Source organism: Mus musculus, chromosome 13 (assembly GCF_000001635.26).
Source record: "Mus musculus strain C57BL/6J chromosome 13, GRCm38.p6 C57BL/6J".
Taxonomy (NCBI): Eukaryota; Metazoa; Chordata; class Mammalia; order Rodentia; family Muridae; genus Mus; species Mus musculus.
Genome location: NC_000079.6, coordinates 49,827,105 through 49,843,412, shown reverse-complemented (window position 1 = coordinate 49,843,412; position 16,308 = coordinate 49,827,105). Strand labels below are relative to the sequence as shown.

Here is a 16,308-nt window from a genome sequence, read left to right as displayed (position 1 = left end):
TGTAGACATGCATTGTGGTGCCCTAAACTACCAGACCCCATTCACCTCTCCTTTCTTTACAGCTCCTTACAACAAGTATTCATGGCTCACCTTTGGGTGAGCAGGCAGCAGCGAAGTGTTCTAAATACTCAAGTAATTCACCTTCTCATTCCCTTCCAGCATTAGTCATTTTGGAGCCAGAGTCTATAGATTCAACCTAGAGCTAGTCACTGGGTGTGACTGACCCTGTTCACGGTTCCACAGGACACAAGCTCTTGTTCTCTTCATTTAGCCTTGTGCTTGTTGCATCCTAGGGTGACTCTGATGGGGACTGCTCATCAGGTCACCCAAAATCATATCAACTTCAATATCCTCCAAACATTCACAGTTTCACTTCCCTTGTGTGTGGTACCTAGACAGGGCATCTTCTTCAGATAGTACTGGGTGTTAGGTGTGCTGTGCCTTCTGCAGCCCTTCCTCACTCCTTCATCATCCTCTTGAAGTTGATTCTTCTCAGGTAATAAAAGGGTTGGACAGTCATGTTCACTTTCTTCTTCAAGGGCAGGGTAAAGCAAGAGTCCCTGCAGCACTGGTATTTAAACAGGGCTTCACAGTTGGGAGATAGCTATCCCCACAGCTCAATTGATGTTTCAATATATTGAATTTAACTCTGACCCTCATTGTGTAACCTATGGTTTACATATAATATGAATTCCTACAGACTATATACCCAATCATACACATGGTCTTCAAGGTCATCAAAATTATTTCTTTAGAGACAATTGATTCATGTTCTTGGATGTGGAATAGCCATGTGTGTTCCACTAGATGATCTACTGTCATATACCATGGGGATGGGTAGACCATGAGCAGTCTTGCAATAATAACTTGGCTGGTTTTGGACAAGTGACAAGGAAGATGATCCATTGTGGTGGTGATGAGCTTGTGTATGCCTCAAAGACTTGTTTCTAAGTATGAAAAGTGATCTGTGAGCATGACACTGAGAAGGACATCCAAGCTCTGTGTCAACTGTAAGGTATCCTGTCAAGGTATCTGGGTTCAGGTAGAGCAGGTGACCACAGATCTTCTCCATCCATCCATTTGTGAGTTTAGTTGCCATGCCAAAGTCACAAAGTTTGAATATCCTGCTGCATCTACTACAATGTTCTCTAATTTGATATTCTGGTAGACTTGTGCTTCTGGTGGAGGAAGTGAACAACTGACATAACCTGCTGGAAAATCTATGATGCCTCCTCCTAGATGTAGCCCAGCTCCCACAGACACCTCTCCAGTTCTTCTTACCAACACACTTCATTATCATATAAGTGGTTAATGGTATATCAACCATGTGAAAGAATCTGATGATCTTCCAATGATTTAACAAGTTCTACCTCAGAGGTGGTGTCATACAAGTTTGTTGTGTTTCTTCAGAACAGTTACTTGTCTGTGTGTGGAAATGTGGCATGCAAGTTTCACCTCATTAAATAAACCACAGCTCAGGGACAATAAGATTTTGGAATCATTTTGAAAAATACCCTCTTCATTCAGGTGGCCATGACCCTTGCTACATCTCAACCACTTTATTATGGGAAATGGTAGCAACACACAATGCTAGGAAGAAATATAAAGCAGGTCAGAAGTTTACAGATATGAATTATATATCATAAAATCTGAGAGGCCCCCAAACAACCTAATGATGCACTTCATGTCATAGGAAAATAAGAATAACTAAAATCCCAAAGTACAGTAAAGACCAGAGATGGGACACTCAAAGGACAATACAGAAACAGAAAAAAAAAAGTTTTAAAAAAGAGGATATTCACCCACAGCACCCAGAGGAGGCTCCACAATGAGACACTCTTGCACACCCAGGATCATAGGATCAAGGGTGAGTAGAACACAACATCTGTTCCAACACCACAAGGAGTAACTGAGACCCTGCCCAACCAGTGGCTTGGGTTCCTTCTGGTCCACACCAGTTTACCTTGTACACAAACTCTGCAGCCTGCCCCCAACACCAAGAGGAGGCTCAAATCCCAGGCACACTAACACACCCATAATCACAGGATCACAGGAGCTTGGTCACACCAGGTTCTCAGGATCCCAGAGGCAGCCTAACTCCCAGGAACTCTGACACACCCAGAATCTCAGGATCACAGGATCCTGGAATCAAAGGACACAGAGACAGAGGGACTCTAAGGAGTTCTGACAGAACCAAGATTGCAGGAAGGACAGGATCTAGTCAGATATAGCAAGGGCAGGTAGCACTAGAGATAATAGATGGTGGGAGGCAAGAATAAGAACAGAAGCAACAGAAGCCAAGGTTACTTGGCATCATCAGAACCCAATACTCCAACCACAGCAAGTCCTTCATATACCATCACACCAGAAAAGCAAGATATGGATCTAAAGTCACTTCTCATGACGATGATGGAAGACTTTAAGAAGGTCATAAACAACTCCCTTAAAGAAATACAGAAGAACACAAGTAAACAGCTAGAAGTCCTTAAAGAGGAAACACAAAAATTCCTTTTAAAAATACAGAAAAACACAATCAAATAGGCAAAGGAAATGAACAAAACCATCTAAGATCTAAAAATGGAAATAGAAACAATAAAGAAATCACAAAGGGAGACAACCCTGGATTTAGAAAACCTGGGAAAGAAATCAGGAGTCATAGAGGCAAGCAACACCAACAGAATACAAGAGATGGAAGAGAGAATCTTAGGTGCAGAAGATACCATAGGAAAAATTGACACAAGGACACAAGAGTCAAAGAAAAATGGAAAATGCAAAAAGCTCCTAAACCAAAACATCCAGGAAATCCAGGACACCATGAGAGGACCAAACTGAAGGATAATAGTTACAGAAGAAAGCAAAGATTCCCAACTTAAAGGGTCAGTAAATATCTGCAACAAAATTACAGAAGAAAACTTCCCTAAACTAAAGAAAGAGATGCCCATGAACATACAAGAAGCCTATAGAACTCCAAATAGACAGGACCAGAAAAGAAATTCCTCCCATCTCATAATAATTAAAATACCAAATGCATTAAGCAAAGAAAGAATATTTAAAGCAGTATGGGAAAATGGTCAAGTAACATATAAAGGCAGACCTATCAGAATTACACCAGAATTCTCACCAGAGAATATGAAAGCTAGAAGATCTTGGGCAGATGTCATACAGACCCTAAGAGAACATTAATGCCAGCCCAGACTACTATACCCAGCAAAACTCTCAATTACCATAGTCAGAGAAAACAAAATAGCCCAAGACAAAACCAAATTTACACAATATCTTTCCACAAATTCAGCCCTACAAAGGATAATAGATGGAAAACACCAACACAAGGAGGGAAACTACACCCTAGAAAAAACAAGAAAGTAATTTTTCAACAAATTCAAAAGAGGATAGGCATACAAACATAATGCTACCTCTAAGAACAAAAATAACAGGGAGCAACAATCACTTTTCCTTATTATCTCTTAACATCAATGGAATCAATTCCCCAATAAAAAGACATAGACTAAAAGACTGGATATGTAAACAGGACCCAACATTTTCCTGTATACAAGAAATGCACCTCAGTGACAAAGACACTACCTCAGAGTAAAAGGTTGGAATACAATTTTCCAAGCAAATGGTCCCAAGAAACAAGCTGGAGTAGCTATTCTAATATCGAATAAAATTGACTCTCAATGAAAAGTTATCAAAAAGGATATTCAACCACATTCATAAAAGAAATTTTACTAAAGCTCAAAGCACACATCACACCCCACACAATAATAGTGGGAGACTTTAACACCCCACTCTCAGCAATGGACAGATCATGGAAACAGAAACTAAACAGAGACAGTGAAACAAACAGAAGTTATGAACCAAATGGATCTAACAGATATTTATAGAACATTTCATCCTAAAGCAAAAGAATATACTTTATTCTCAGCACCTCATAGTACCTTCTCCAAAAGTGACCATATAATTGGTCACAAAACAGGCCTCAACAGATACAAGAAGATTGAAATAATCCCATGCACCCTATCAGATTACCACAGACTAAGGCTGGTCTTAAATTACAACAAAAACAATGGAAAACACACATACACATAGAAAATGTACAACGCTCTACTCAGTAACTACTCAATAACTTGGTCATGGAAGAAATAAGGAAAGAAATTAAAGACTTTTTAGAATTTAATGAAAATGAAGACACATCATACCAAAACGTATGGCACACAATGAAAGCAGTGGTAAGAGAAAAACTCATAGCTCTAAGCACCTCAAAAAAAGAACCTGGAGAGAGCTAACACTAGCAGCTTGACAGAACACCTGAAAGCTCTAGAACAAAAAGAAGCAAATACACCCAAGAGGATTAGACAGCAGGAAATAATCGACCCCAGGGTTGAAATCAACCAGATAGAAACAAAAGGAAGGATACAAAGAATCAATAAAAACCATGAACTGGTTCTTTGAGAAAACCAACAAGATAGATAAACCCTTAGCCAGACTAATAAAAGGGCACAGAGGCAGCATCCATATTAATAAAATCGGAGTTGAAAAGGGAGACATAACAATGGAAACTGTGGAAATTCAAAAATTCATCAGATCTTACTCCAAAAGTTTATACTCAACTTAATTGGAAAATCTGGATGAAATGGACAATTTTCTAGACACATACAAGGTGCCAAAGTTAAAATAGGATCAGATAAACCATCTAAACAGTCCCATAAACCCTAAAGAAATAGAAGCAGTCATTAATAGTCTCTCCACCAAAAAAAAAAAAAAAAAAAAAAAAAAAAAAAAGCCCAAGACCAGATGGGTTTAGTGGAGAATTCTATCAGACCTTTAGAGAATACCTAATACCAATACTCTTCAAACTATTCCACAAAATAGAAACAGAAGGTACTCTACCCAATTCATTCTATGAAGCCACAATTATGCTTATATCTAAACCACACAAAGACAAAATGGAGAAAGAGAACTTCAGATCAATCTCCCTTATGAACATTGATGCAAAAATACTCAATAAAATTCTTGCCAACCGAATCCAAAAACACGTCAAAACAATCATTCACCATGATCAAATAGGCTTCATCCTAGGGATAACAGGGATGGTTCAAGATACAGAAATCCATCAATGTAACCCACTACATAAACTGAAAGAAAAACACATGATCATTTCATCATTAGATGCTGAAAAAGCACTTGACAAAATTCAGCATCCCTTCATGTTAAAAGTCTTAGAAATATCAGGAATTCAAGGCCCATACCTAAACAGAGTAAAAGCAATATACAGCAAACCAGTAGCCATCATCAAACTGAATTGAGAGAAACTTGAAGCAATCCCACTAAAATCAGGGACTAGGCAAGGCTGCCCACTCTCTCCCTATCTATTCAATACAGTACTTGAAGTTCTAGCTAGGGCAATTAGACAATAGTAGGAGGTCAAAGGGATACAAATTGGAAAGAAGTCAAATCACTCTTTGCAGATGATATGACTGTATAAGTGACCCCAAAAATTCCACCAGAGAACTCCTAAAGCTAATAAACAACTTTAGCAAAGTGGCTAGATATAAAATTAACTCAAACGCTGTGTGTGGTGGTGTATGCCTTTAATCCCAGCACTCAGGAGGCAGAGGCAGGCAGATTTCTGAGTTTGAGGCCAGCCTGGTCTACAAAGTGAGTTCCAGGGCAACCAGAGCTATACAGAGAAACCCTGTCTCGAAAAAACCAAAACAAACAAACAAACAAAACAAAACAAAACACCTCAAACAAATCAGTAGCCTTCCTCTATTCAAAGGATAAACCTAGGTATAATCTAACCAAGCAAGTGAAAGATCTATATGACAAGAACCTCAAGTCTCTGAAGAAAAAAACTGAAGATCTCAGAAGATGGAAAGATTTCCCATGCTCATGGATTGGCAGGATTAATATAGTAAAAATGGCCATCTTGCCAAAAGCAATCTACAGATTCAATGCAATTCCCATCAAAATTCCAACCTAATTCTTCATAGAGTTAGAAAGAGCAATTTGCAAATTCATTTGGAATAACAAAAACCCCAGGATAGTGAAAACTATTCTCAACAATAAAAGAACTTCTAGGGGAATCACCATCCCTGACCTCAAGCTGCATTACAGTGCAATAGTGATAAAAACTATATGGTATTGGTACAGTGACAGGCAGGTAGATCAATGGAATAGAACCGAAGAACCAAAAATGAACCCACACACATATGGTCACTTGATTTTTGACAAAGGAGCTAAAACCATCCAGTGGAAAAGAGACAGCATTTTTAGCAAATGGTGCTGGCTCAACTGGCAGTCAGCATGCAAGAGTGCAAATTGATCAATTCTTATCTCCTTGTACAAAGCTCAAGTCCCAAGTGGGTCAAGGACCTCCACATAAAACCAGAGACACTGAAACTTATAGAGGAGAAAGTGGGGAAGAGCCTCCACCATATGGGCACAGGGGAAAAATTCCTGAACAGAACATCAATGGCTTGTGCTGTAAGATCAAGAATTGACAAATGGGACCTCATAGAATTGCAAAGCTTCTGTAAGGCAAAGGACACTGTCAATAAGACAAAAAGGCAACCAAAAGATTGGGAAAAGATCTTTACCAATCCTACGTCCAACAGAGGACTAATATGCAATATATACAAGAACTCAAGAAGTTAAGACTCGAGAGAACCAAATAAACCTATTTAAAAATGGGGTAAACAAAGAATTTTCAACTGAGGAATATCGAATGGCCAAGAAGCATCTAAAGAAATGTTCAAAATCCTTAGTCATCAGGGAAATGCAAATCAAAACAACCCTGAGATTCCACCTCACACCAGTCAGAATTGCTAAAATCAAAAATTCAGGTGACAGCAGATGCTGGCAAGGATGTGGAGAAAGAGGAACACTCCTCCATTGTTGGTGGGATTGCAAGCTGGTACAACCATTCTGGAAATCAGTCTGATGGTTCCTCAGAAAATTGGGCATAATACTACCGGAAGATCCAGCAATACCACTCCTGGTCATATATCAAGAAGATGCTCCAACTTCTAATAAGGACATATTCTCCACTATGTTCATAGCAGCCTTATTTATAATAGCCAGGAGCTGGAAATAATCCAGATGTGCTTCAACAGAGGAATGGATACAGTAAATGTGGTACATTTACACAATGGATTACTACTCAGCTATCATAAATGATGAATTCATGAAATTCTTAGGCAAATGGATAGAACTAGAAAATATCCTGAGTGAGATAACCCAATCGTAAAAGGACACACATGGTATGAACTCACTGATAAGTGGGTACTAGCCCAAAAGCTCCAAATGCCCAGGATACAATTCGTAGACCCCATGAAGCTCAGTAAGAAGGAAGACCAAAGTATGGGTACTTTGGTCCAAAAAGGAGAACAAAATACTCACAGGAGCAAATATGGAGATAAAGTGTAGAGCAGGGACTAAAGGAAAGTCCACCCAGCAACTGTCCCACCTGGGGATTTACCCCATATACAGTTACCAAACCCAGACACTCTTGTGGATGTCAAGAAGTGCATGCTAAAAGGAGCCTGATATGGCTGTCTCCTGAGAGACCCTGCCAGGGCCTTACAAATACAGAGGTGGATGTTAGCAGCCAACCATTGGACTGAGCGTGGGATTCCTAATAAAGGAGTTAGAAAAGGGACTAAAGGAGTTGAAGGGGTTTGCAACCCCATAGGAAGAACAACAATATCAACCAACCAGACCCCGCAGAATTCCCAGGGATTAACCCATCAACAAAGGAGTACACATGGCCCCACCTGCATATGTAGCAGAGGATGGCCCTGTCATGCATCAATGGCAGGAGAGGTCCTTGGTCCTATGAAGGCTTGATAGATGCCCCAGTGTAGAGGAATCGAGGGGGAGGGAGGTGGGAGTGGGTGGGTGGGTGGATGAACACCCTCATAGAAGCAGGGGGAGGGAGGATGTGATAGGGTGTTTCCAAGAGGGAAGATAAATGTTATCCAGGAAAGTGGATAACATTTGAAATATAAATAAAGAAAATACCTGCAGGGCGATGGTGGCGAACACCTTTAATTCCAGCACTTGGGGGGGCCAGAGGCAGGCGGATTTCTGAGTTTAAGGCCAACCTGATCTACAGAGTGAGTTCCAGGACAGCCAGGGCTACACATAGAAACCCTGTCTCAGAAAAATAGAAAAAAGAAAAAAACAAACAAAAAAAATCCAATAAAAAAAAGAAAAAGAAAGAAAGAAATTGGCAAATACCATAGCATATAAACAGAAGAAAGTGAAGAGTCCCATTAAAAGGGTGAAATGTCATTTTCAAGAAATATATGGAAGGGGGAAGTACCAGTTGCATGGAATGAGCAGGCAAGTGAAATAGAGCAGGGGAATATGATGGGAGTGTAGTGTAAGTAGGTATGGAAAGTCAGGGTGAATGACACATCAGCCTAATGACTTAGATATTATCCACGAGGACTGGCCATGTTTTCCCATCTATCTACAGACCTCAGTTTATGTTACTGTCCCCTGCTCTCCCATGAGCCAATTTCTGGGCAAATACTACATATGAGCTATGGCACGGTGACTTATCACTTCAGGAAGACTGCATCATAGGTAGAGCTGAGGTCACCCCGTTCAAAGGTGCTACTGGTTGTATCAGTGGGAACCGTGGGAACCCCACCTGGAAGAATGATGGGGCTTGACTTAGGGCCTAAATTTGATCCGATGCAGAGGAACCCAGGGGAATGGGGGAATTTTGTGTCAGGTCAGGGAGTTGCAGCCTTTGAAACCCTTCCAACCTGCTGATATCTAATCCTGCTGCACTCACCCGGCACCCTCTATGGCCTGGGAAGACCCAGGCCACAGCTTCCATTCTCTCAGAAGGCACAAGATCCTGTCAGTGTGATTCGGGAGGGAAAATCCAATGAGCACAAGGAGGGACAACCCTGAGGAAGAGAGGGATGCAGTCATCTGCGGGGGAAAGGCAAAGGCATTTCAAGGGCTTCCCCAGAAAGGTTGAATTAGTATATGGAGTGGGTGAAGGCTCTCCAGGTAGGAGGTGTGAGAACAAAGCCATGAACACTGGATGCTTCCCTAGTCATGCTCAGAAACAAGTGAGACTTCCCTCTGCACACTCAACATGTGCACTCAGCAAGACCTTCACGACTGCATAACACCAAGTGGAGAAGCAGCCTGGCAGGAGGCAAGAAGGACAGTGCCTGTCAGCTTTGCAGCTCTGTGAAGAAGTCCCTGAGAGGTTCGACTTGAAGGGAGTGTTAGTTTGGGCTCACGGTTTCAGTGGTTCGGTCCATGGTCACTTGCGGAGTTGCTTTAAGCCTAGGATAACATTCATCAAGAAAGAGCACATGGCGGAGGGACCTGTTTACCTCCCAGGCATCGGGCATGGCAAGACAAGCTAAGGTCCATACATGAGTAGGTACTTGAGGAAGCAGGGCTTTATCTGGCTTCCATGTACAGAGGGCAAGGGCCTCCTCCTGGGGTTAAGGCACCAGCACTCCTGGAGTTTGGTGGAGATGGGCTGATGCACAGGGAACCAGGGGGAGGCAGTGGCTGGAGAGACCTGCTAGTCCTAGGTGCTAGGCTCAGGCCAACAGAATTGACCTATGGCCAGAAGTTTCCTGGGTGTGGGACACTAGAGCATTTCTTAAAAAGCAGATGAAGGGCCTGATGCCAGCTGAAAGCTGAGCCTTAAGCCAGAAGAACTAAGAGCTCAGCCTCTGGTTTAACACTCACCCCAAAGTTAGCAGGAGAACTGATTCCCTATCCATCTACTCCTAACCTCATCCCTCTATGGACCTGCTCCCCATTGTTTGAAGCCAAGGCCAAATCTGTCCCAGAGTCCACAGATTTAATAATTAGTGCCTGATGTCACCTATTAAACTGAGCCAGGACTCAGTAGTGCAATTTAAAAAAAAAAAAAAAAGTCCTGGGCTGCCCTTCCTGTAAATGTGCCAAGCACAGCATCCTTGTAGAGCCAGGAAGACTCAGAGACTCACAGTACAGACTACCCCACTTTTGGGGCCCTCAATAAAAGGAAAAGATCCCAGTAGCCCAGGTCCACAGGAAGGAGGCAGCATTTGTGGGGTTCAATACAAATCCTTTACCATCTGGGAGAGCTTCGCTGTGCCTCTCGACAGTAGAGATGGACTGGTGCTTCAGAGCAGCACAACATTCCTGTCTTCTGTACTCTGCCGCTCATGCAGATACTTCCATCATAACAGGATCTCGTGACAGCTCAAGAAGGTGCCATCTGGTTCCTCAGAAAATTGGACATAGTACTACCGGAGGATCCCGCAATACCTCTCCTGGGAATATATCCAGAAGATGTCCTAACCAGTAAGAAGAACACATGCTCCACTATGTTCACAGCAGCCTTGTTTATAATAGCCAGAAGCTGGAAAGAACCCAGATGCCCCTCAACAGAGGAATGGATACAGAAAATGTGGTACATTTACACAATGGAATACTACTCAGCTATTAAAAAAATGAATTTATGAAATTCCTAGGCAAATGGATGGACCTGGAGGGCATCATCCTGAGTGAAGTAACCCAATCACAAAGGAACTCACACAATATGTACTCACTGATAAGTGGATATTAGCCCAGAAACTTAGGATACCCAAGATATAAGATACAACTTGCCAAACACATGAAATTCAAGAAGAACGAAGACCAAAGTGTGGACACTTTACCCTTTCTTAGAAATGGGAACAAAACACCCATGAAAGGAGTTACAGAGACAAAATTTGGAGCTGTGACGAAAGGATGGACCATCTAGTGATTGCCATATGCAGGGATCCATCCCATAATCAGCTTCCAAATGCTGACACCATTGCATACACTAGCAAGATTTTGCTGAAAGGACCCAGATATAGCTCTCTCTTGTGAGACTATGCTGGGGCCTAGCAAACACAGAAGTGGATGATCACAGTCAGCTATTGAATGGGTCACACGGCCCCCAATGGAGGAGCTAGAGAAATTACCCAAGGAGCTAAAGGGAACTGCAACCCTATAGGTGGAACAACAATATGAACTAACCAGTACCCTGGAGCTCTTGTCTTTAGCTGCATATGTATCAAAAGATGGCCTAGTCGGCCATCACTGCAAAGAGAGGCCCATTGGACTTGCAAACTTTATATGCCCCAGTACAGGGGAACGCCAGGGCCAAAAAGGGGGAGTGAGTGGGTAGGGGATTGGGGGGATGGGTATGGGGGACCTTTGGGATAGCATTGAAAATGTAAACGAGGAAAATTCCTAATTAAAAAAAAAAAGGTGCCATCTGCAGCTAAGGATGAAACACACTTGACAGAGCACTTGCCTAGCATACAGGAGACAGAGTTTCACCCCCAGCACAGCATACACAAGGATGTCAGAACAAATACCCATAATCAAGCAGTTGAAGGGTGGAGGCAGGAGGACCAGGTGTTCATACTCATCTCCAACTATGCCATAAGCTTGAAGGAAGCCTGAGATTCATGAGAGCCGATCCTAAAACAGGCATAAGTGCATTCACATACACACACACATACACACACACACACACACACAGATACACATGCATGCACAATCATGGATGTACACACCATCTGAAAGAATCTTCCTGGTGTCCACTCGTATAGAAGTCCCTCTCAGCAGAACCTGCATCTCCTGCAGCTCTACTCTTGAGGCACCATGATGGTTACTTTTACACCTACCTCTAGTATTGGACCATGAAACTCCAGTTTCTGGAATGTAGTAGGGAAATGCTTTTCTCTACCTCTGAGTCTCAATCTGGGTTGCAGTATCTTAACAACAAATTGGCTAAGGGCCCAGAGATACCAGTGTTGTCCAATAGATTTCCCCAAAGGGTATGGAAGCTCAGGGGACCCAATATGAGACCCCTGCACTGGCCCTACAGTTACTGTGGCAGCCTCAGGCGACCTGGGCCCTGGAAACCTGGGTGTCATATATCCTATTTCAGGGGCTAGGTCAAGTCCCTATCCCTCTGGTATTCTAAGCAAGGTATTAACCAAGAACCTCTGGGGTAATCTCTGGGCTCCTCGATTCACGTTTACTCTCTGTAGGCATCTGCACCTTTCCCCAGGCATTATGCTTAGATTCCAGACCACTCTAGCCAATCTGTCAATCATCTCAGCTTCATGACCAGATGGACTAATAACCGTGACCACAGACACTGTCTTCTCATGGTTCTGAAGGCTGGAGACACAGACAGGGCCTGGCAGAGTCAGTAATGATGACAGCACTTATAGCAAGCATAGCTGTCTCATCACATAGGACTTAGAGAGAACATAGGGACCCCCTTCAAACTTCACAGAAAGGCACACCACCCCATCAGGGCTACCACACTCATGACCTAAGCCTGATAATGACCTTTATTTTGTGGATTAGGGTCTTAAAACAGAAGACTGGACAACAAAATCATCCAATCTTCCACACACAGATATAGATGGCACATGGGATGGTCAGAAAGAGAGGTAGCACCCTAAGTGTTAGTGTTTAGTACAGAATGTAAGGTCCTGGAAGCTGAGAGTCCACAATGGCATAAGGACAAGGGTTGTGTGATGGCTGAGTCAGCTGGTGTTAGAAGGTGGGCTTGTGGATTGAGTGTTCCTAATGAATTGCAGCCCAGTAGATGTCCATCATGAAAGTGGAGGAGAGCCTGTGGAGGGGCCTACAGGAATGGCAGCACCCAAGCAACTTTGACCAAATGGGTGGCAGAGAAGCGAGTCAGGGAGTCTGGGGAAGAGGTTGTGTGATGGAGGAGAGGGGACTGCTCTTTCTTCAATGGACTACTTACCCAAACACTGCCAGGAGGAGGCTCCCATAGCTAAGGCCCTCCACTTGGAGATAGCCTTGCTGCCCAGGAGGTTGTTTTCATCACCTAGAATTCTGGGAGTCCTCTGCCCTGTAGTCCCAGATCTGCTGGCCTCATGTCTCACTGGTCAGGAGTCTACCTCTGCACTCAGGTTGCTGGTCGGAGTGAGTGGGAGAAGTGACCCACTCAGTACAGTGCTGCCTCCTCCAGCACTGGGAGTCGTGCAATGGAACAGCCTGCCAGCCACGTGCCAAGCCTTTGACTGGAAGTTGGTATCTTGAAAGTAAAGCACGGCTGCTCCACAAACCCAACTCAGTTGTATCCATAATGTTGATGGAAATGGGAAGATCATACAGAGAGGAAGGATGCCTCTTAAGACACTCTGAGGACATGGCTCTGCTTTCTGCCTTTATACCATGTGATGCCCTCATGCACACAAGCCAAAGAACAGCTCTCAGAGGGAAGCAGCCACACCTCTCAGCTTCCCTTCTGCTTTCTCCTGACATCTCCTGGGCCTTTGTCTCCCAGGTCATCCCAGCTCTCCCAGTCTCAGCTTCAGCATCTTTGGATCTAGTCCAAGATCTCTGATGTATTCCACCAGTCATATGCCTGACCAGCTTGTCAGACAGATCTTCCATAGTCCTGGGCAGACTCAGGTGGGCCTGAAGGAGAGATTACTTGAAGACTCTTTCTGGGACACCTCAACTGAACTTGATTCCTACAGATCCCAAGGGATTTCAGATGTCCTCAGAACTGTGCTTCTGTCCTGAGATCAGTAGCCTCTTTGGAACTGAACCAGCCCACCACAGGACCTTGCTTCACACGCCTGCCCTTAGCAGTCCTCCAGATCTGGAAGCTGGTCATGGCCTCCATCTCACCTCAGACTGAACTTCATAACTAGGTTTCACAGAGTTTGAGAGCACAGAGGTGATGGGGAGGATCCAAGGTTGGAGATGATGATAGCCTTCTAGTGCCTGCTCCTGCACCCCACTAAGACAGGAATCTTTAAAGTCCTGTTGTTGAAGATGTTGTTGAAGAGGCAGGGAGGGCTTCTCATATACCTGTAGGTATCCATGCAGAGGCCAAATCAGTCACAACTTTCTGCTCTTCCTTCAGAATGGGGCATTTGCTACATTCGCTAACTAGCTCCATATAGCCTGGGGTTTCTGCTGCCCTTGGTCTGAGATGACCTGGCTAAGAATATTACTCCTCTTTCCTGTCACCTCTCCAAAGGTCCAATGTGCCTTACACTCAGGAACTAGGCACTGGGTTTGCAAAGTAACTGGGATATTGGTGATTCTAAATGTTCTCCCACATGGTTCCCCCAGATGTTCCTCTTATAAAGTTCCCTCTCATAGGTCTTTAAGACACGTTGTCCTGGTTTACCTTAGGCCAGTGCAGTTCCCCTGAACCTTTCTCTCCTTGACATGTCTGGGGTGAAGCTGGACCCAAATTCCTACTCCAGCATATTCTCTTATCTTCCAGCATGCACCTCTATAAAAATGTACCATGAGGGTTACCCTAGTAACCTACCTGCTGGCCTCCAGATAAGTGAAGTCACCAGAGACTAAAGCACTCAAAGAGATCCTGCCTGAAGCTGGTCAGAAATACATGCACATGATGCACTGGCTGGAAGGTTTCTCAGAATCTACTGAAGAAGAGCCTGAAAAAAAAAAAAACAGAAAAAAAGGAAATGCTAAGCCAGAGAAAGCAGAGGATGAATCGTACCCTGATCCAGGCTACACAGATGAGCTATGGTCACAAGAAAATTTTGTTGAACAAGTGAGCTGTCTCTGGAGCCCTGGTGTTAGCCAAGTTCTGGGTATGGCATCCTAGGTCTTTGGAACTAAGCCTGTTTCATTACTGTTTCATTACCTGTACCTGCATCTGTGTGCACACATCTGTGAGTGCATCTATGTACACATACAACGACATGCACTTGTCATCATGACTTGTCAGTCATAACATGCGAACCAGGAAATACCAGGCATTGCTTGTTGATTCCCTTGGAAGTATCCTAGACTTGCTTCCTGCCCTCAACATTCATGTCTTTCTTTTTTTTTTTTTTTAATCGTCACAATCTGTAATATATTCTTTATTAAATGCTGCATATACAGTGCCTTTGTGGAGAAGGTACTGTTGAGATCATAGCCTCCCACTGTTTTATTCATGGAAGCCATTTTCAAAGAGGATTTCCCCACATTATCTTGTTTACATATTTTACTGTTGAAGTACTTAGATAACCCATATTTTCCTCCTGATGGAGGAAAGATGCTGGATGGAGATGCTAAGCATCTTTTTTTTTCCATTTTTTATTAGGTATTTAGCTCATTTATATTTCCAATGCTATACCAAAAGTCCCCCATACCCACCCACCCCCACTCCCCTACCCACCCACTCCCCCTTTTTGGCCCTGGCGTTCCTCTGTACTGGGGCATATAAAGTTTGCAAGTCCAATGGGCCTCTCTTTGCAGTGATGGCCGACTAGGCAATCTTTTGATACATATGCAGCTAGAGACAAGAGTTTCAAGACAATAGGATACCAGGGCAGGGGACAGGCAGGAGAGAGCAAGTCACCAGGCAGCCTGGGAAAAAGAGAAACACTAGGAAGACAGAACAGGGTTGGGAAGGCCAAAGTAGACTAGAAGACAGAAGAGGAAAGAGACACTGCTGTTAAGGCTGGGGCTGTCCTAGATGAGGGGTGCAGCCTTTGACTTTCGTTGCTGGATTGGAACTATAGCCTCTCCAGGCCAGAAGAAGCATTCTACTGCTGAGCTGCATCCATGGCCCTCTTTATACATGTAATTCTAGGTAGGGCTGTGCTATGTTAGGCAGCCTGGTCCTGAATGCCCTGTGGCCCAAGCAAGGTTTAACTGACAATTCTCCTGCATCAGCCCTGAACCCTGCACAGTCTTCAAAGGTAAGACTACACCTATACTACCAAGCCTAACTTGTAAAATTCGACATTTATTATAACCCAGAGTTGAAGGAAGTTTTTCGGGTCTTGTGCACTCAGAGAGTTGGAGGGGTGGGGGTGCTTGTGTGTGGCTCTTGATCAGGTGGCTCCGTGGTAAGTAAAGAGTTAACACATCAGCTGACCTGGCTGAGCCTGACCATCAGTTTAGCAGTAGCCATTGCTAGACATGGGTCTCACAGGAGGATAGCTTCAATGACGATTGGCTATCAGGACAAACTGTGGGCTTTTTAAGCCCCCTCAGGCTGTACTGGGTCTGTACTAGGACGCTGAGCCACTTCCCGAATCCTCAGCTAACATATCATGCAGACTGCTCTCGTGAAAACGTGCGCCCTTTGGTTCAGACAGCACTCAGCAGTGGTCATTGCTGATCCTCACACCAGTCCTCTCTGAAGGATAACTTCTACCTCACTTGCCATTGTCTATTCCTGTTCTGTCCTCCGCCTTAAGTCGCTCCAATAATCACACTCCTGGTTGTGTTCTGAGTGTTCGGAAAAGCATATAAGGGTCTGTAGAGAGA

General features: G+C 43.7%; 1 protein-coding gene across 7 annotated transcripts in view; it reads right to left on the bottom strand.

The window, feature by feature from the left end:
• The window catches only part of Gm272 (predicted gene 272), a 121,323-nt gene that overhangs the window by 44,365 nt on the left and 60,650 nt on the right, over positions 1-16,308 (bottom strand). For all 7 annotated transcript variants that reach the window (XM_006516992.3, XM_030247495.1, XM_030247493.1 and 4 more), the window contains 2 exons: positions 14,348-14,477; positions 12,797-13,875 (listed from right to left, as the gene is read on the bottom strand). In XM_006516992.3, the coding sequence (XP_006517055.1) occupies positions 14,463-14,477 (15 nt within the window). In that variant the 3' untranslated portion in view covers positions 12,797-13,875; positions 14,348-14,462. The remainder of the gene's footprint in view (positions 1-12,796; positions 13,876-14,347; positions 14,478-16,308) is intronic.